The sequence below is a fragment of the Pecten maximus genome, chromosome 10, assembly GCF_902652985.1.
Source record: "Pecten maximus chromosome 10, xPecMax1.1, whole genome shotgun sequence".
In the NCBI taxonomy this organism is placed as follows: domain Eukaryota; kingdom Metazoa; phylum Mollusca; class Bivalvia; order Pectinida; family Pectinidae; genus Pecten; species Pecten maximus.
This window is the reverse complement of record NC_047024.1, coordinates 26,367,378-26,388,770: the sequence shown is the minus strand read 5'-3', so window position 1 is coordinate 26,388,770 and position 21,393 is coordinate 26,367,378. Positions and strand designations below refer to the sequence as shown.

Here is a 21,393-nt window from a genome sequence, read left to right as displayed (position 1 = left end):
CATGTGATTAGTCAATGTTGTATTTAAGAAAGCAAGGAATTTTTGGGAGTGATATGTTGGGATAAGTTCACGTCCTAGTGCTGTGTCGGGATAATTTACGTTCGCATGTTGTGTCTTGATATCACCTGCGAATTCTGTGTCTGGATGGAATACTGTTATACAGTCAAAACTTGTAATAGCGGACACCCTTATATAGCGGACACCTGTCCATAACGGACACTTCCAGGAATCCCCAATGAAAATCACTATATAAATACTCCCCGTATCATGTATATGGCGGACACCTTCCTAATGCGGGCAGCGGACACTTATTTTTGTCCGTAAAGTTGTTTAAAATTCCGTATAACGGGCACGTGAAACCATAGCTGATATTTGCGTGTAAAACGTTTCTAAATAACAAGCAAAGCCTTAATTACTCAACTCCCCTGGCAGCAATGCTAACTTAGGAAGCCACTTCATCAGTCACTAATTGTCCTGTTACCTGTAAGTTGCTGTAACAATGGGCAGTAATTACAAGAGAGTGACCGATCGCCATCGGTCACACTCGGAACTCCTCGGAATATGTCTACGCAACATATTAAGAACACCTGAAGAGTTCCGAGTGTCTTCGTATACACTATACTGAACCAGAAAACGGTATTTATTAAATTAAATCCCTACATGGATTTCAGAAAATCATTGTCTCAAAATAAATGCTTAGGGATTATAATTATCAGAGGAAAATGCACTTACATTTATAAAGAGTTAATGTTGTAATAGAAAAGATATTTCAAACATATTTATTTTCCAAAATATTGAGGATTAATGAAAATTGTTTTACTATGATAAGAATTACATTTACTTTTTTGACTATATTGAGTATTTGTCTGAATAGATATTCAGTATAGTATAATATTGTGAAGATTTTTTTTGAAACTATAGGCTTGATTTAAATTATTAAAAATATCAACTTCAATTTTTGTGTCAGATGAATGATTGAAAATTAATTAATTAAGCATTTATCTTTAATTATTTGTCTTTTATTCATTTGTTTAAGTGTTTAAATATAATAAATCAGGAGACATATAGTGTACTATAAACAGACTTTGGTTTGTTTCTTCGTTTATAAGGACACTCTATAAAGGACACTTTTGCCTTGTCCCTTAGGTGTCCTTTATAGACAGATTCGACTGTATTTATGACGGGATCACCACCTTCCTCGAGTAACACAGATCAAGCACGAATCACAACAGCTACCACACATCTGATTATCGACGAAATTGCCCCTTTAAGGAACAGTGGAACACTTTCACTTGTTGTCCATTGTATATATTTCAAACATTGTAGAATTGTTTAGGAAATATTATTCATTATTTGTTTCAACGCATCAATCTGGATTGACTCTTACCGGATATGACGTTCAACAAGGAGACGCCATTTTATAAAACTCAACTTGTAACTTTGTTAAGAGTTATTACATGAATGTATATATCCTGTATCTAATGAACAGATAATCGTCTTTAATATGAAATAAATAAAGCAACTTACAAAATATAAGGTAACATTTATTATAAGAACATGAACTGAATTGCAACCTGTATATGTACTTGGTAAACACTACAGCTTGACCATTCACCAGCCAATAGTGTGTTAAAATTATCAGCGCTCAAAGAGTGATCATAATGCGTTATGCATATTTGGTGTCGTTAAGTTACCACTTTTAAATTCCACATACGATATCATGAAGCGCTTGCTTTGCTAGACATAAGAGATCTTATATGAGTTTAAGAATTTACATACAAAATGGCTCAAAGAGGCTCCCAATGTAAACAGAAGAGCTTGGCATGTGACAGGTGAACTACATGATGATTATTGTTTATTTCATTATTATTATTTTAAAGTGGCATAAAAGTGATATGGATGAACAAATGCCCTTCTACATTCGGACACCTGACCGTTTGGGACTGTTCCCAGTTCTCATCAACCCTAGCAGTATAAAATATCTTATATGAAGATGCTATATGTATGTATCTTATATGAATTTGATAATCAACATTATTTTACGTAACAAGCAGATTGACTTAGCATGTCATAGGTGTCGTTAACCAGGGACACACATGCATGTACTCATCTCCCTGCACTGATCTTGATTATGTATATAAATATTCAGTGCATTTAAAGATATGCATAAACACTGACAGAGGCACTCACGAGACCTAATACATGTATAAACAGTACATCAACACATTATCGACAATGTCTTCGTTACTGTATTTTTAAAACTGTATTAAACAACAAACTTGTATGTACATGTAATTTCAAAGGTACTACGTAATCCTGAAATTGCAATCCTCTCACTTCCCTGAAACGATATAATATCAAGTATTAGGAAATGTATCATATTAAATGATTTCCCAGAACAGAGAATATGTTATTTACTTCTGGACTGGTTTCGTTTAGTGTCTGGGTTTACGTCTGCTTTTTTACGTCGGCGGTTGCTATGTTCAGACGATGTAACTATTGGACAGTGACTGGAGTAACACTGTATACCTTATATACAGTGGCTATTTTTAGAGATGGATGTTTGTTGCGATTGCATTCGGGGTGTTAGGCGGATGTAACGTGGTCGAGGGTCATTCTGGTATGTATTGTATTTTACTCGTTCTTTGATTACTTGTAGCTTTTATTCATATAAGTGTATACAATTGAAGACAGGTAAGTAAACAAGATGCATTATTGAACTAAAGAAATAGCTATAACATGAGAAAATTTATCTAATACTCGTGACGAGTATCTTGTCTTACATCCTGTTAGACTAGATCATTGTGAAATTGTTATTTAATCCATATTCTCGTTTAGTTTCAATGTGTCATTTACTTAAAATGTATGTTGATAATAATGATATAGATATGTTGACATTCTCGACAACTAGAAAGACATATAACAGTGTTTTGTAAGATATTTATTTTCTACATTTTTACCTCCACTTTACCTCCCGTGGTGGCCGAGTGGTTAAGGTGTCCCGACACTTTATCACTAGCCCTCCACCTCTGGGTTGCGAGTTCGAAACCTACGTGGGGCAGTTGCCAGGTACTCCAGCTTTCCTCCACCTCCAAAATTCGGCACGTCCTTAAAGTGACCCTGGCTGTTAATAGGATGTTAAACAAAAACAAACCAAAAAATTACATTTTGTAACTCCCATCTACAATTAACTTCCTGCAATTCCTTAATATTGAAATGTTGTTCTTTTTATTGACTCATAAAAATATTATAATACATTATTTATATAAGCATTTTCGTTGAATCTTTAAATTACTCATATATTGGTGTATGTTCTTCGGTAAAATACCCTTTGTAGGTATTTTCCTCAAGCTAATCTTCTGAAACATGATATACAGTGTACAAATTTAATTCGTGCGTTGAAATGTGGCATAATTCGTGAACGCGAGTTTCCTCTAAGGAGGTGCCAGAACTGCTTAGCATATACATAAATGACGTTTTTTCACTTCAAACCATCATGAACTTTGCCACGCACAGCGCTAAAAATACAGATAAAATATCATGTGACCTGTTTTGATTCCCATAGTGCCGAAATAGACCGTCATGGTCCCAATTACTTTCGTATTCCAAATAGAATTGGCCAAATGAAAATGAATGTTATACTAAACACTTTATTTTAAAGCGGTGGCTCTATCACATGAGGTAAGCAGACATGTTGGTAGACGAAGTTTATACGAGGGCTGATTGATAAGTTGTGAACCTCGTATTGAAGGATTTGAATTTTGCCGGACATATTTTATTATTTTTTTCGTTTTCAACATAATCCCCTTCAGTATCTATACACTTTTGCCAGCGGTGTTTAAAGGCCTCAATGCCACTTTTATAGAACTCCTTTTCTTGATTGTTCAGGAAGTCATCCACTGCATGTTAGGGTTGGGGTTTGGGTGCCTTAAATAGCTGTTTTCAGTTTTGAAAATAGATAAAAATCTGATGGAGCGAGATCAGGTGAAAACAGTCGTGAATGGCAGCCATGGCAATGAGACTCTTTCATCCTAACCCTAACCGATTTTGTCCATTTTGCAAAAGCCACTTGTTCTTTTTTGTTTTTTTGTTTTTGTTTTTTACTTTAGAGTGCTACCTCGTTGATATAAACTAACCAAATGAGACCAGTCCTTGGGTACACGGCCCTATATAGTCAGAGAATAGAAGGAATTAAAAAGTACATCCTTGAGTACCTCCTTCAATATAAAACTCACAACATATCAATCAACCTAGTGTTATGATTTATAGAACCAGTCTAGTTAATGCTAAAATTAAGATATTTCCTCAAATATGTTTTTCTTCTTCATTTTTTCGATACCAGCGCATCGGATGATCACTTATTAAGAACAAGATTTTAGTTGTCTTTTTTGGTACATTGAATATAATAAGACATTATAAAAGTTGGTCCTTCGATGTCAAAAAAGGATATGAATTCGGGGAAGAAACCTCGAAATTTCCAAATAAAATAAAATAGCCCGATGATGTAACCTTACGGTCATACATTAATAATGAAATTTTCGCATATAAGTATATTTATATGTTCTAAATTGAAGTTTTGCATTCAATAACGCAGTTGTTGACTTTTAATATTGTCATTTTTATTATTATTTTGGAAACGGTCAACTTTCAGTCGTAACATGCCAGTATACGCCAGGTCCTTTTGTCGTCACTAATACTAGGGAAAAATTTGTTTCTGAAAATTGCTTGTGCTGAACAGCTGATATAGCTTTTGTTTTTTCTTCTTTTTTTTTCTATTTTCGGAAGATCTGCAGGGGGCTGGGGGGGGGGGGGGGGAGGGGGGGCTTTTATTTGTTTATCACATTAGTACTAAAACATATTTTCACTTATTGTTCATATAATTAAAACGCTCATACCTTTTTATGTAATTAGTTATGTATTACTGTTGTTGAATGAACATTCCTCAAATAAATGTAAATAAAGCCCTGGCTTTGTTGCAACCGAGAGGTAAAACACCGCATGATAAATTGCAATCAAATCTTTTTTTTTTTTTTTTTTTTAAATATTGTCTCCATTTCTTCATTTGTTACCACCAATGACTGCTTTAAAGAAAATTCCACGATAAATTAAACCACGTTTAATATATTTTCAGGTGACCTCAATTTCCTTATGTGAGAGCTGCAACTATGTCGTCAGTTCACGATGTGTCTGAAGCCCTCGCCAAGATTGGGGAATATTTACAAAATACAAATGCAACTATATCGGAGAAATGTAAGGATGCGAAAGAATATTTCAAAAATGAAGACGGATCAAACGACGTAAACAAACTAGAAGATGTCGTGTCCCTCCTGCAGAAGCTATATGGACATCTGCCACAGTTCACCAGTACTGATCCTGTCAAGGTACTACATGGTGTATTAGGCATTGTATCTTCCATCTCCTCGTTCGTCGGTCTTGGTGGACCTGTCGTCCCAGTGGTCTGTGGTTTGTTAATTAAAGTATTCTCCACTTTCGGAGGCGACACACTAACCGTAGGTGAGGTCGTTCAAGACGAAATCCGACGAAAATTTCCTGGTCTCAGCGATGAAACACTTCTGGAGGAGGCACAGGACCTCCACCTTATGTACAGTTTGGCGTTTGACTTCCTAAACCCAGCAAGTGAGAAAAGTCACTTTACTGAGCATGATATAACTAACATGCATATTCAAATGAATATTTTTCAAGGTGGTACGTTTCTTCGTAAGTTGGGAAAGCTAATCAAGGAACTGGCAAAAGAACACGAGGAGAACGACCCGAACAAAAAGATCGAGAAAGGCAAAGAAAGCCATGGATTTCATTGAATTATATATCAAACTAGCATCACTACGTGATATGCTTCTGATTCAGTTCTATACAATCACCAACTCAACACTCCACAGTCAGCACCTGGCCGGAGGAGTACAGAGGGTGATCGGTTCCTTTGCTGAAAAAGACCGAGAAGTTCTCCGTCTATTCCTCAAACCGACAAAAGAATACGTCTACATTGTGTCATACATCAGGGAAGAGGAGCATAGACTTTTAATGAAATTCCTTGGAATGAGAGGGCTTTTGCCGGAAGAGAGTTGGTTAACACAAGGAGAGTTTGAACTTTGTTCAGTGAGATATCCGAAATACCATGCCATCCGTCTGAGAAGTCATAGGTTGTTCTTTGGATACGGGGATTTGAGCTATATTCGTGGTACTAAAGATAGAGTGGGGCCAGAATCCTTGTTTTCTTTTGAAAAAGTTCAAGGGCCAGGAAATTACGTTTACATTACACAGAAAGGACATTTGGATGAATTTGTGACAATGACGAAGGGCTCAAACAAGTGGATAAAGACCCTAAAAGAGCCTCCTGGGCCAGAAAGCGAATGGAAAGCTATCCAGATGGATAATGGCAACTATATGTTTTCTCCGCGTGCCTTTCCAGATCATTTCATGGCCATGTCTAAACTATTGGACGGAAGTGTCGCTGGGCGTCTAGGTTGTTCGCGTAACCGATGTCAGTGGACACTGAAGACATCACATTGAACATGGGTACCATCACATTGTCCTGCCCGATATCTGCGGACCTTATATAATTTGGTAAAAGGCTGTATCAACATTGTTCCGCGAATAAATGACAACTTGGCTTGCCATATATGGCATCATGATCTAAAGTCATGACCTGTTGTAAATAAATATTTTGAATCAGAACCCGGGCTGATCTTTATTTTAAGCATAAAGAAACAGCTGAAATTAACATAATAGAGAACGTGTTGTTATATTTCAGTTGTATTTTAACTCCACCTGGTCGCGATAGCTCGGTCAGTTAGAGTGCCTGCCTCGTAACCTCAACTGGAGATCTGTGTAGCTTGGTTGGACGTGGCGGTTTGCGTTTCACGGGAAGCTGAGGAACGGGGCGGTCTGTGCTGTAAATGTTATGCATTGTTGGCCCAAGTTCTAGACAATTACAAATAATAGTACTTGTCTTATCACAGACACTAGTGTTCCGGTAAGTTTTTTTTCCTACATCGCGACAAACATGAAGAGCTGCCATGCCGTACTTTTTAGCTACTCACTAGATCTTTGCTTGTTGTTAGCCGGAGGCCACGGTATCTATGGGGCGCCGTTTTACTATTTATTCCCATTTGGTGATATCACCTATTCGAATGAGTGATATCACCTATTCGGATAAGTGATATCACCTATTCGATTCATTAAGTGATATCATCCATTCTAATAGGTGATATCACCTATTCGAATAGGTGATATCACCTTTTCGAATAGGTGATATCACCAAATGGGAATAAATAGTAAAACGGCGCCCCATAGGTGTCCGACTAACTGGAATCTTACCATTTCCTCATGTTCCATGAAACCGAACGACATTTCTACGGCATGATACATATAGATTCATATACACATTAAATAAAAATCATCTGTCTGTCTATTGAGACCATCCCCATCGACATTTACCTTGAACGGTTTGCCGACAATTACAATTTTCTTGAAATTTGGTCGTTGGCATTGAGTGTATTGACAGACCAGCAGGCGAGTGCCTATGGTCTTACAAAGTTTATGATGTAGTAGACATGTCATGGTTTCATTTCATTTGTTGTTGTTTTTTTCAACTAAAATTGTTTACATGAGGTATGGACATGTAAATTTACATAAATCATTCTCTAAACGATATGAGGACAGGTATGCATTTGAAATACATGTATATTTTTAAACAAAGGAAGTTGGGCTCGCAGCGCTTAATGTTTGGTTCGGTTTATTTTTGTTTACGTCCTATTAACAGCTAAGGTCATTTAAGGACGGCCTCCCGTGCGTGCGACATACATGCGTGTGGTGAGTGTGTGCGTATGTGTGTTTTGGGAGGCTGCGGTATGTTCGTGTTAAGTCTCCTTGTGATAGGCCCGAAACTTTGCCGATTTATAGTGCTACCTCAATGGAGCATACTGCCGAAGACACCCAACAGCACACCCCACCCGGTCACATTATACTGACAACGGGCGATCGAACCAGTCGTCCCACTCCCAATATGCTGAGCGCTAAGCAGGAGTAGCAACTACCATTTTTTAAAGACTCTGGTATGTCTCGGCTTTGGGACGGAGCCCAAAGCCTTGCTCACAGCGGCGAACGCTCAACTAAAGGCCAAAAGTGAGGCATTGTCAAGGTAGACATTAGGAAGAAGAAAGTTGTTCAGAAAGAAAAGAAAAGATAGGATCCCAAGTTTAGTCGCCTCTTACGATCATGCAATGGGGCAGCAGGTACAATTCATACGCCCTACCCGTAGCGCTCAAACATGATTCCTTAGTAAAACGAACTAGATTTACTTGTTTGTTGTTTTTTACTGGCCAAAATAATCAAAACACATACAATATGACGGAGATATTTTTATATCGTGTTCCGTTCCCACTATGATCATTCTCATTTTTAGAATATTTGCATTTGCTGCCCATTTTCTCATTGACACAATGCTAAGAGGCAGTTGCCACCATACGCCTATAACACCCGATGCCTCAGGCTGTAACACCCAGTGGGTCAAGTGACATTAAAAAAGGTGAGATTTTTTTTTGTTTTTTTTGTTGGCGAAGTTATTTTTCAAATTTGACAAAAATGGCAAGACAAAGTAAATTTAGTATTGAACAGTTATTTTAATGCTGTTATATTTCTGTCATATCTACTATAACAACATAAAATTCACTGTTCATTGCTTATATAGTTTTGCTATAGTTTATCAATTTTAAAATGAATTTTGCATATATGTTCAACGTTAAATATAGGAAATCAAACGTTGAAGGAAATGAAAAGTGTTAGTAGTCATGTTCTTCCACGCACATTTTTTTCAGCTGAATGAAGTTTTTAGTCATGTGACAATTTCAAAAAGGCGGTAATTTTTTGTAGGTTCATTTTTTCAAAATTAACGAAAATGATAAGGCCGCGTAAATATAAGTATTGAATAGTGGTTTTAATATTGAAAAAAAAATTTGAAGAACATGTTACCAACACCTTCCATGCAACATAGGCAATATCGACTATATATAACAACATTAAAACTAGACCGAGTTTCCTCTGGCCCTGATACGTATAGCTACACCAGAAATGGTGTAAGGGCCAGAGGAAACTCGGGCTACATTAATACCAGTGTTCATCACTTAAATGTGACGTAACCGAATTTGACCGATAAGTAGAAGACGTTTACTCTCCCGGAACACCTGGTCTATCATCCATGTTGAAAATATATTTTTTTTTCTCGCATTCTATGTAAGAATGCTGGACGTGTTCCATGCTTGAAATCTTATTGTTCTGTTGTCACTACCCCTGTTCTGTTTTTTGAGAATGAGGCATTGTATATTTTGGGATTGGTCCTCCTAAATTTACCTCGTGTATTGACAGCAGTATCACACATTTCGCAGGAGGCGATGTTCTAGGTTGGATATAGTTCCATTTATGGCTTCCGTGCAAACATGTCCTCGTTTGGTACAGTACATAAATATACATAAACAGAAGGTATACTAGTTTGATATATACATGTGCTGAGTTTCTTGTTAGCTTAAATGTTTGCAATTTGATATAAAGTAATTAAGCATTTAATTACCTAAACTAAATACCTAGCTGTCAGAAAAGACAGCCTCGCTAAAGAAACAAGAGATCCCAGAGGGATCTTGCCGCCCAGCATTGAATGATCTTTATAGGTTCCATATCAGATTGATCTCCTCTCTATCTTTCCCTTCCTCTTAATAATCTGTGTAAATTGAGAAACATCCCTCCAGTACTTTTTAAACAAGGGGAACCAATATATGAAAGAGATTTAGCGATAATGACTGTCTGTTGGCCATGTTGTTTTCAGATTGGTCCCAATATGCATAACTAGGCACCAAGGGGAACCTGCATATGAAATTTGAGAAAGATCCCTTCAGTACTTTCTGAGAAATAGCGATAACAAACTTCAATTGCCAAAATCCAAGATGGTTGTCTGTCGGCCATGTTGTTTTCCGATTGGTCTCAAAATGCAATATGTATAACTAGGCAGATCCCTTCAGTATTTACTCAGATATAGCGATAACAAGAATTGTTTAAGGACGGAGGGAGGGACGGATGGACGGACCACGGACCACGGACCTTGTAAAATATGATCATGAGTTAGCAACTGAATAACGCGACGTAATCATATATGAAGCGAAGCTACGTAAATCAATTTGGTAGCAAACCTAAATGACACACGCATTTTGTTCGGGTTTGAGATTGCGACTACACTGACCTTATTTGCAATGGCTGTTCAGATCATGTTGTAAACACCGGCTTGTTTACACAAGTACAGTAAGTATTCGTCAGCAGTTTAACTCTCACGATTTCACACAGTATTTCTTTTACATCCTACTTATTTGTCTAATTGCTTTACATACAACTGGACCGGAATTTAGACAAGGACACCGCTGTCATTTTCTTTCTTTCTGCTGTTTATCAGCTGTTTATTGCAATAAAAATATCTCATATCTGTAATAACAAAATGATGATAACACATAAACATATGTGATATGCAAATTAAAGTGCGCGTATCGTTCAGCAAACTGTAATGACATTCTGATTATTTCCAACAAGATAATGTATTAAAAAAAAACAACTTCTAAGCAATGTCTCTGGCTCTTACATGTATTTTGAATTGATCCGAACACAGGTGCCTGACTCGATTTATAAAATAATAACATATAGAGTACATATGTTATTATTTTATAAAACGAGTCAGGCACCTGTGATCCGAATTGATGTAGATTACATTGTATCATAAAACTGCATTGCACACTAGACTACTGACTAGAACAACCAACTGAATTAAAAGAAATCTGTTTCAAAGAAAAAGGAAAAACACTTTTTTGACGTTTTGGTCAAATGCTCAAGACAGGAATAAACCCCATCCCAGTCTCTGGCCTAAAAATCATTGGCTCTACCAACCGAGCTTAAGAAGCATTCTCCATCATCTGAGTGACAGCTAGGTCATATTTAACACCATGTACAAGGCAACAAAAACAGTTCCTTTTACATGTGTAGCGGGACTGGACTGGGTCGATCATCGGTGACAAGGTAGCTCAATTGGTAGAGCATCCGGCTAGTGTTCGGAGGTCCCGGGTTCGAACCCCGGTCTGGCCGCTACATTTTCTCCTCTCCTGTTACAAAATTGGCGCCCAACTAAAATACCCACGGTGGTGGTATAAGGGTCCTGTGTGTCTTCGAGGGTGAAGACTTGAAAAAAAGGAGGGAAGTGTGTAGCGAGACTGGACTGGGTCGATCATCGGTGACAAGGTAGCTCAATTGGTAGAGCATCCGGCTAGTGTTCGGAGGTCCAGGGTTCGAACCCTGGTCTGGCCGCTACATTTTCTCCTCTCCTGTTACACATGCTACCCTCCCTGTTTTTCCTTTTCCCAAATATAAATTGAGACTCTCAATATACCACCCCCTTATAATTACTTTGGGCGCCAATTCCCGGGGAACATGATCCTGCCAAGTGCCCCAATAGAAATCAAGCTCGAGTCTCTAGTGTGCTACCGGACTCCACTGCTCTACTTTAGCTGGGTTGGTAGAGCAAGAGACATTAAGGGTTTATTTAATCCACATACATGTATATCTAAATAATGTACATGTTATAAATGAAGTTACCAGGGTACTTGGTATGATGGAAACAGCAACCATGATGCAAGTGGAACACTGCAACAATATAATGTTTAATGTAGAGTGGGAGTACATGTATGTAATTTCACACACTTTTGGTATGTATTTAAGTAAATTTCTATCAATTTATTTCAAATTGAGAAAGATACCTCACATTGTTAGATGTACAAATGTGTAACCTGATGTGTGCACACGAATCACTGCGCAGGGAATTCGAAGCTGTTGAAAACTTATTTTTGGTTTTGAAGATGATCAGAAACGTAATTTTGCACACTCATGTAACTTCTTTTTTTGTTGATAAAAATAGTTTTCAACAATTTGTAGACTAGCAACATCAAAAAATAAGATTGAGCCCAATTGCATAATTTGATTATCAAAAAAAGAAAAATGAAATTGTAAAACTGGAAAGTGTTAATTAATATACATTATACTACCGTTTCAGCTTTGAACAATTAATGATCACTCCCTACAGAGATGAAAATAAGGCGACGGAAAAGATGGGGTATCTGCAGATCAATGCTGTAATTAGTTATACTTAGTAGATTTATATTCAGTTATTGTATTCTGATCAAATGATATTTTAGATATATTTGCAAATACACAGTCTATATTTCATTAACCAGTATCCATATTCTCTGAAGAGAGTCATATCAAGCAGATTTTGTTTTTAAAATGAGTGATATATATTGAAATTGTCAAAAGTACGACGAAAGTCTGGCATTAGTCCTTATATAAAAAAACACAATCCTGGGCCACTTGGAGGAAAAATGCAAAAAAAAATCGTCGGGTGTGTCATTAAGTATCCATGCTCTATATCATGGAGTTAACACATACACACTTTGGATAGCAGAAATTATCTTAAATTCTTCTTTGTAGTGTATATAATAATTGTATAGAGAAATCTTCATTATTTAAAATGAAATAACCTTTGCTTCTGTAGTATAACTGGACTGGTCTGAATGCTGGTAGTAAACAGTTAAAGCATTTGTTTAGAGTTTGGAGGTTTGAGTCCCGATCTGGCAGCTATGTATTTCCTGTTACTCTTCATAGTGAAGATAATCAAAATGCTACGAATAATCATACAGGATATGGGTTGGATTCCTGTCCCGAGGCATGTCAGGAATGTGTTGGAGAGCAAATAAATTAGCATATTTTAGTGGTGAAAAACATTGCATTTAAAGATCAAATTTAACAGAAGAGTGTGATGTATTTAAATGTATACTGTTTAACTTGATTTCTACAGAACCTTAATACCAGCAGAACCTGATAAACAAAAAAGATGCCGGGAAAGTTGAAGGTTCGGGTGGTCAGTGGGAGAGCCCTACCCATCATGGATCGGTCAACTGACCTTACTGATGCCTTTGTAGAGGTATGAGATCTTATACTTTAATTCTTAATAGATATTTTTTCAAAGATTTTTTTTTAACCACATTGATCATTAGTCGCTCAGTCAATGATTGATAAATTAACATTTCGGACTTGAACTCCATGTTTACAAATTTTCTAACCCCTATTTTGCATAATATTCCTTTACCAGATATTTGAGTACCAGGTAATTGAATTTCATATACCCCGGTAGCAAATTTCAATAAGGAAAACTCCTTTATCATGAACTCGGAGCTTAATCTTAAAAATTTCTTTTATGCATATATTTAAATGGGAAAGAAAGATAAAATTATGTTTTAATTTCGCTGTATAATAACAATAAAGTAAATTGATATATATAACATACAATAAAAAAATTAATTAATTGCTGTTTTCATTATTTTTCTTTTACAGGTTAGATTTGGAAATGAAGCCTTCAAGACGGATGTTTGTAAACGATCCCTAAATCCACAGTGGGCTTCAGAATGGTTCAAGTTTGAGGTATTCAATGGTTTAGATTTAAACGTTGTTAATTGTTTATTTGAGATCACTCATTTCGTGAATTATTTGTAATGACTATATCAAAAATAGACTAAAGACATTGAATCTGACCTACAGCTTTAATAACTTAAACCTTAACTCACAAATATCCTTTCCTGATGTTTATATATTTGAATTTCACAAACAGAAATATTTTCCATAATGTAAAAAAGATCATGAAGACTGGATAGGTATTTACATATGTTGTTTTTTGTACAGGTTGAAGATGAGTCCTTACAAGATGACCCATTGGAACTGAGGTGAGTTACAACCTTTTGATACATGTATCATTGACATGAGTATCATTTATTTTTCTTTATTTATTGTTCAGTTTTAAGGTTAATGTCTATCTTTGGTCAAGGACTATTGTCATTGGTCAACATCAATATCATTGTCCTAATGCCTGATAACATGGTAACTGTCAGTGATTCTGCAATTGAGTACTGTAGTAACTGCATCCTGTGCAATTTGATAGTAATTATTAGATAGGCAGTGCAATCTGTATAAAATGAAACTAATCTCTGGCATTTAAAGGGAGATAATTCAAGATGATGTCGGTGTTAAGATACATAGTTTAATAGATTGCTACCGAATCTTTCTGTTGTGAGAATTGTAACTTAGTTCCATTTGTAAATTGAAATACTTTTTAATAAACTGAATAATAAGATGTAATACAGATTCAGTCTACCATCATGTATGGGTATTTATTTACTGTATGACATTGTATTTGTATTTTAAGTTCCCCCTTCTTTTTCATTTTTTAAGGGTTGTGTCATCATATTGGTGTTTTCTTAATTACAAAATTGTATTTGTCAAAAAAAAAAAAAAAAATCATATATTGAGAATCAACATTTTGAATATCAATCCCATTGTAGGGTCCTGGACCATGATACCTACAGCGCTCATGATGCCATAGGTAAAGTGTACATCGACTTGAACCCACTTCTCACCAAGGAAAACCCACATGTCATCAGTGGCTGGTTCCCTATTTATGATACCATGCATGGTAAGTGACTCACAGTTACATATCAATAAGTTTTCAAGGATACCATCAAATCAAAATCTATCATTTATGACTGATAGCATAAAAAAGGCTTGAGCCATTTGCAGAAATATTCTATAAATCATACTTGAAAAAAAGGGGAAAAAAAACCAATAAAAAGGAAGACTAAACTGTCAGAATGATTGTCTTCTCACACATTCCTTCATCTTATTGATGTTGGTATCCAAGATGTATAATGCACAGCATCAAAATGAGACACAAATACCTCAAAAAGGGAAGTAACTCTTTCCCCTGGAAAAAAATAATTTAGTTATGTCGTCTATATATGAAAGGGAAGGTCAGAGAACTACTTTTCTATTGATACCCTTTACTTGGTAGTATTATCTTATTTTGTTTACAGGAATTAGAGGTGAGCTCAATGTCATCGTCAAAGTTGAGCTGTTCAGCGATTTCAACAAATTCAGACATTCATCATGTGGAGTTCAATTTTTCAGCAGTGAGTAGTACCCCTTCATTCATTTCTTGATTTCAGGAAGAATCCTACTGTCAATTAGGAATATTAATTAACTAACAGTTTATAGACATTAACTGATGATGAATTAGACTACATAAATATGTATCAATATAAACTTTCATTGGATAACAAGAACATACATAGGTTGGAGATCTTGACTGGTTTTGAAAATTGAAATGATATCTGTTCTCTCACTTGTTCCTAACATCAATGTAGTATAGAATTTTTTCTATGAATGGGGATGTAAAAATGGGATATCCGTCAGCACTGGGGTTGCAGATATAGATATTTGAAGCAAAACAAAAAACAGGTGTGCTGGAGGGTGTCGGGGGCAGCTTTAAAGGAACCTATACCTTGTGTTGGCTTTTTAAGAGTTTTAGAACAATTTCATAAATTAATTATAAATGAAGCCTCAATAAGAAAAGTATGGTTAATTGAAATTCTTGTAGACTTTAACTTTGTTTTCATGGAAATCCTTGGTGAAATTACTAACTGTTTATATATGAAAATGATTAGAGGTACATTTCATGTACAATGTACATGTAGGGGAATTGCCATTCACAGTTATATTTTTTTCTGTGTGTTTTTGGAAATTATTCAGCAATACATGATATGTTCTACTATATTTAATAATCTTAATGTGCAGAATGTTATAAAGGAGGAAATTTCCTTTTAGCCAATCAGTGATCAGATGGTCTGTTTGTTACAGCTGCTGAGGTGCCATGTGGATACCGGCTCCAGATGATCCATGGATTTGTTGAGGAGTTGGTCGTTAATGACGACCCGGAGTACCAGTGGATTGATAAAATACGAACACCCCGGGCTTCCAACGAGGCCCGACAAAGGCTGTTTTCCAGGCTTTCAGGGTAACCATAGCAATCGTTCACTTTTCTCTGATTGGAACATAAGACTTGAATTGATTATACAATAATTGCCATGTTAGATGAGAATTGTAATGAAATTTTACTGTGCAAATAACACAGCCTGTCCAAACTGCTTCAAAATATTGATGATACATGTACCATCTAGTCCTGTTTTTATAACTCTCCTACAGATGTCCCGACATATATCTAATGTTGATCTCTTTCTTTACTTTATTTAGGAGAATTACAGAGGAAGATAGGGCTGAAGGTTTTAGAACTCGGTGGTAACTCAGTTATAGGGTAATTAATGAATTTCTAATTGATGTTTCATTGTAGTATACAGTAATCTCCATATCAATATAACTTATCTACAGAAATAAAGTCTTGGGATAAGAGGACAACTGGAAACTTGAGCTTGAATGTACCATAAGAAAAGTTCATAAAGTGCTGAGCATATTTAGTTTTTGAAAACTACATATTACTGGAAAACTAATTTTTGACTGATACTGATTAAATGTGAATGGTTTGTTGTTTAAAAAATTCAGTAAAATGCTACATATCTGAACTTTCAATTATTTAAACTCCTGCCATGATCACCCTCATATTAAATAATATTTATTGTAGATATATTTCCAAGAATATGTAAACATTATCAAGCCTGTGATGCATGACCTATAACATTAACAAGTCTGTGATGCGTGACATCTAACATTAACATGTCTGTGATGCGTGACATGAAGTCTATGATGCGTGACATGTTGAAATTTTGTTACAGGTACACTCAGTGTTTTGATCTAGAAGGCGAGTCGGGAATTGTTGTTCGTAGTATCGGTACAGCCGTAACAATCAATAGGCCTGACCTCAAACCTGTGCCATCACCCCTAGGGGTCTCGCCGCAACCCAAAGAGTAAGTGGTCCTTCAGGGGGAATAACTCTATTTCACTTGTTGCCAGTTAAATATTTTTATGAAAGTATGTTCTATTTTAAATAATTAGATATGGTTAGTATTTGACTAAGAAAATATACTGTACCCTGCTGAACCTCAGTTTCTCTGCATCTTTTGAAAATACATTCTCATTTTGAAGAAATAAAATATTTTGTCCAGTAATCTATTGTTATTTAATACTCAGGGCTAATCCAGGTACATATATATTTTATGTGAAATACAAGGGAGGGCTTTTAAAAAACACTTTTGTGACCCAATACCTTCCCTGCAATTAATACTATACATTTGGTATGTATACAGCTATTTTAGACACCAGCATCCATACATGAAACTGGAAAGTTCCATCCATCTCCATATCTTTATATGAATACTGTGCCTGGGGAATGTATATGGTTACTTAAGACACCATCTATATATTGGGAAGAAACAGAAAGTTTCATTTATCTTCATATCTGGATTAGCCCTGATACAGTAGAAATGTTCATAAAGTTTCAAACCATTTCTACATGGCTATTATAAAATATTTATCTATCAGATGACCCATTACTACTAATATTTGCCAATCTTATATCTGATATGTATAGGATTTTAAAATCTAATACATTTATATATTATGTTTTTCATTGGAACATGTAATTGCTAAGCGTACAAGATACATGTAAAAGGTAAATGTTTGATTTTGTACCTGTATCGTAAATACTCACCCGGTAGTTGGAATCACTTGTTTTGTTCCCAGTATAGGCACTTAACATACATTTGGTTCTCTCTTCTCTATCTCTGCATGGATGTTCATCTTCTGCCATAAAAAATCTAGAACAGAATGTCAGTTGAAATGTTTAAATCTTCAATCTTTACTTTAATTATGTCTCAAAGCTTCGTTAATCTTTCCTTTTTCATTTTTAATGTAAAATTGAATTTTCTGTGTCATTTTATGGTATGGTATAGATAAATAATGAGAGAGAAAAGGAGGGAGTTTCTTTACATTAGTCATGCAATATTGCATCCAGAATTATACAAATCAGCTCTTATATTCTAGAAAGTATTTAGATTTACAGATAATTGCAATTTGAAAACAAACAATTTAAAACATTCAAATCTCATACTTTATGCGTTTGTGATTGATATGGTTACCGTGGCTAATTGAATCATGCATTCATTACAATTTGTAATAAAAAGTAATAAAACGGATTTCACATTTATCATAATATTTTTTTACATTAAATGATTGGGTATCAGAAAAATGGACACAAGGTGTAAGAATATTATATACCCTACTAACATAGATTAGATAGATTGTTCATTTTAAGGAAATAGACACTTGCACCCATCAAAAATTGTATGCTATTAAAACTTTTGGTATACAACATTTTTGTTAGGAATATTATGTATACTCATCTCCAGACATTTTGCTGAGTTTTATATACATGATACATATGTCTGTCTTACGAGAGATTTTAACGTTTGTTATGTACAAATAGCTATAACACTGTTATATACTATATGATTACAAATACAATATAACTTGTGTAACTTCTGTCATAAGCCTTCTTGAGCATGAACCTTATATCAGAACAAAATTTTGAAATGTAAACTTTATCTGAATGACATTGATCTTTGCACATTTATATTTCATACTATATACATTATTTTGTACTTGTTTGAATTCCAATAATTTTTGCACTGTTATATTTCATTCCATATATCATGTGAATCTAAAGATATGTGATAGTGTTGTATATAGCTATGACTTACATACACCTATTTTTACCCACCCTGGTGATAGATTGACATGTGTGTCTAATTACTAATTACATTCAGACCGTATAGTGTTGTCTGTTGTGTAAGAGGACATTTTGACTGGTGTTGGGAAGGATTTGGTTTGGTTCGCACTAAATTAATACAGTTCGTACAAGTGTTGTGTTCAAACACATTTCATTTCCCTTGACCAATGATCCCCTGCATGAAAAAATGCTAATTGTAAATATATGATCGTTGTTGATCAAAAGAGCTCTCCTTGCACTGACCCTCTACCCTCTCCTTTTTAATTTGTTGCCATATTTTAAGCTTAAAAACTTTGGATTTTGAGAAATATTAGAAGATCTTTATTGCTTCTCCAATTCACTGGCAAATTAGTTTATAGTCAAATTGGTTCTGTAATAGATCAAATATATTTTGTCACTTGGTCAGGAAGAGTGATTTTTTTTCATAACCGCTGATCGGAATTTTAACAAATTTAGTCAGAGGCATCCTTATGGGTAGGGGACTCAAAATTGTACAAATGATAGGGCTGACCCCCTGGGGGCCTCTGGGGCGGGGCCAAAAGGGGTCAATTTGGCACTATTGATATAAACGACTTCTTCTCTGAAACCAAGCAATGGCTATCGCTCATATTTGTCTGGTAGCATCACTATGGGATGGGGATTCTAAATTGTACAAATGATGGAGCTGACCCCCCAGGGGCCTGAGGGGCGGGGACCAAAATTGGTCAATTTGTTTAAACAACTTCTTCTATGAAACTAAGCAATGGATATTACTTACATTTGTATGGTAGCATGGTTATGGGGTGGGGATTCAAAATTGTACAAATGATTTGGGTTGACCCGGGCCGCCAGTGGGTTGAGGGGTGAGGCCAAAAGGGGTCAATTTGGCTAAATTGATTTAAACAACTTATTCTCTGAAACTTAGCAATGGTTTGACTGGTAATATCCTATTGGGGTAGGAATTCAAAATTGTATAAAGGAAGGAGCTGACCTCCCAGGGGGCAGAGGGCAGGGTCAAAAGGGGTCAATTGGTCTAAACAAGTTCTTCTCTGAAACTAAGCAATGAATATCACTCACATTTGTGTGGTAGCATCCCTATGGGGTCGCGCCAAAAGTCAATTTCATTTCATGGATTAATGCACTTTTTGGCATTTTTAGTATTAAAATAAAACCAATGTACATGTACCCATATGAAATGCTTACATTGTATGATATATATTGACATAGCAATACCAACGACAAATATACTTAAGCATCATTCTTGTTTCATATCTCATGAAACGAGGTGAGCGATACAGGCCCTCTGGGCCTCTTGTATAATTTCATATTGATGTGAAGTTGGAGAATTCGTGATTTTGTAAAATTTACTATTTACAATGTATCAATACTTACACATGTCTATGAGGTATACAGGATGTATCCAGGCTGTAATTAGATTAAAGTGGAGGTTTGTTTTTGGTTGCTTTTGACAAAACTACAGAAAGTTAAGGAATTTAAAACTACTGTACTGATAAAAGGAGTCCGACATGACAAATAATTACACATACTTTTTGTTATGATACCAAGTTCTACACCAGCAAAAATCAAAGTACGCTGACTTTTATCATTAGGAAAGACTTTAATATCTTGTTCATTGTTTTTTTGTGAATAATATTATCAATTATTGAAACAATGTTTTCCAGCCACTAAAATCTATTGTATATCTTTCTATTACATTAATAAAATGTTAATGCTGATTTGGTTTGAAACTGTTCTTAGTTTTCTTGGTCTCCATTTTTATATTTAAGATGTTCAATACCAGGTTTTGATCCACAAATTCCAGCATTCATTCGTAATGAGTAAAAAAATTAGTAAAAAGGATGTAAATATATGAAATTAAGAAATCATATTAATGTCTTGTGTTGTTGTTGAATTTTGTGTTTTAATTAACTGTGTGCTGTGATCTAACACTGTTTTATTTCTCTATTCTTTCAGTCTGCGGCATGCTGTCCACTCATTCGTATCCAGGTCTCTCACGTTTCATCACATTGGGACTCCGCCCCATACACCTGTCCGACAGTCTCCCCTATCATCACCCCCACCCTCAGCTCCGCCCTTCCATAATGGCAGCCAATCAGCATTTAGTTTCCTTTTCAGTTCCCCGGTACCCGAAGATGCGGTTGTTCCATCCTCCCCACCTTCCCAGGTTCAGCAGTGCACCACATCACCAATGAAGGTGTCTCCACTGTTGCCACAACGTATACGACGTCGGTCATCCGATTCAGACCTCAGCAACACCCCGCCTAAAGGTAGGTAGTATTCAGTTAATATGGAAATCCCATTTCAAAGGTAAAGTTAATAGAATGTGAAATATTTCTAGCATAAATGTTCAATCAAAACTATTTGAAAAATAGTAATAGCATAGATAAGACTAATATAATGCATCCAAATTAAAGGATGCAAACTCTAAATCAGAAGCTCTAAGAAATTAGGTCATACCAGTGTGCAAATCCCAGTGGTGGAACATCGAATACTATTAAAGTAAATTAAACAGCACAGGTGGTAAAATGATCACGAACGTTCGAAAATAAAGACCAGTGTTTTTATACTAGTAAACAACAATATGATTTTTTTTACCAGGAAATAACAGTTTGACTGAGAGTAGTGGCAGTGGTAGTGCGTTTGGTAGTGGAGGGAAAGCCATACCCAAGTTATCAGCCCAGCAGCCGAGTATAGAGATGATGGTATGTTCCAGATGGTAGAATATTCAA

The 21,393-nt window shown here is 35.7% G+C and overlaps 2 protein-coding genes across 2 annotated transcripts in view; both read left to right on the top strand.

Moving 5' to 3' along the window:
- The first annotated feature begins 2,470 nt into the window (after positions 1-2,470).
- Positions 2,471-6,693, top strand: LOC117336189. The gene is made up of 2 exons (XM_033896638.1): positions 2,471-2,620; positions 5,132-6,693. Exon 2 carries the CDS (start codon positions 5,806-5,808, stop codon positions 6,526-6,528), a length of 723 nt encoding a protein of 240 aa, XP_033752529.1. The 5' UTR covers positions 2,471-2,620; positions 5,132-5,805; the 3' UTR covers positions 6,529-6,693.
- A 3,520-nt stretch (positions 6,694-10,213) lies between these two features.
- The window catches only part of LOC117335605 (C2 domain-containing protein 5-like), a 49,847-nt gene continuing 38,667 nt past the window's right edge, over positions 10,214-21,393 (top strand). Inside the window, exons 1-11 of the mRNA XM_033895725.1 lie at positions 10,214-10,305; positions 12,896-13,021; positions 13,432-13,518; positions 13,777-13,817; positions 14,433-14,563; positions 14,961-15,056; positions 15,784-15,937; positions 16,175-16,237; positions 16,713-16,844; positions 20,618-20,931; positions 21,263-21,366. Of these exons, the coding sequence (XP_033751616.1) occupies positions 12,932-13,021; positions 13,432-13,518; positions 13,777-13,817; positions 14,433-14,563; positions 14,961-15,056; positions 15,784-15,937; positions 16,175-16,237; positions 16,713-16,844; positions 20,618-20,931; positions 21,263-21,366 (1,212 nt within the window). The 5' untranslated portion in view covers positions 10,214-10,305; positions 12,896-12,931. The remainder of the gene's footprint in view (positions 10,306-12,895; positions 13,022-13,431; positions 13,519-13,776; positions 13,818-14,432; positions 14,564-14,960; positions 15,057-15,783; positions 15,938-16,174; positions 16,238-16,712; positions 16,845-20,617; positions 20,932-21,262; positions 21,367-21,393) is intronic.

Bases quoted from the DNA above. Each gene is read 5' to 3' on its own strand.
- LOC117336189 (XM_033896638.1), top strand. From the start codon at position 5,806: ATGGATTTCATTGAATTATATATCAAACTAGCATCACTACGTGATATG.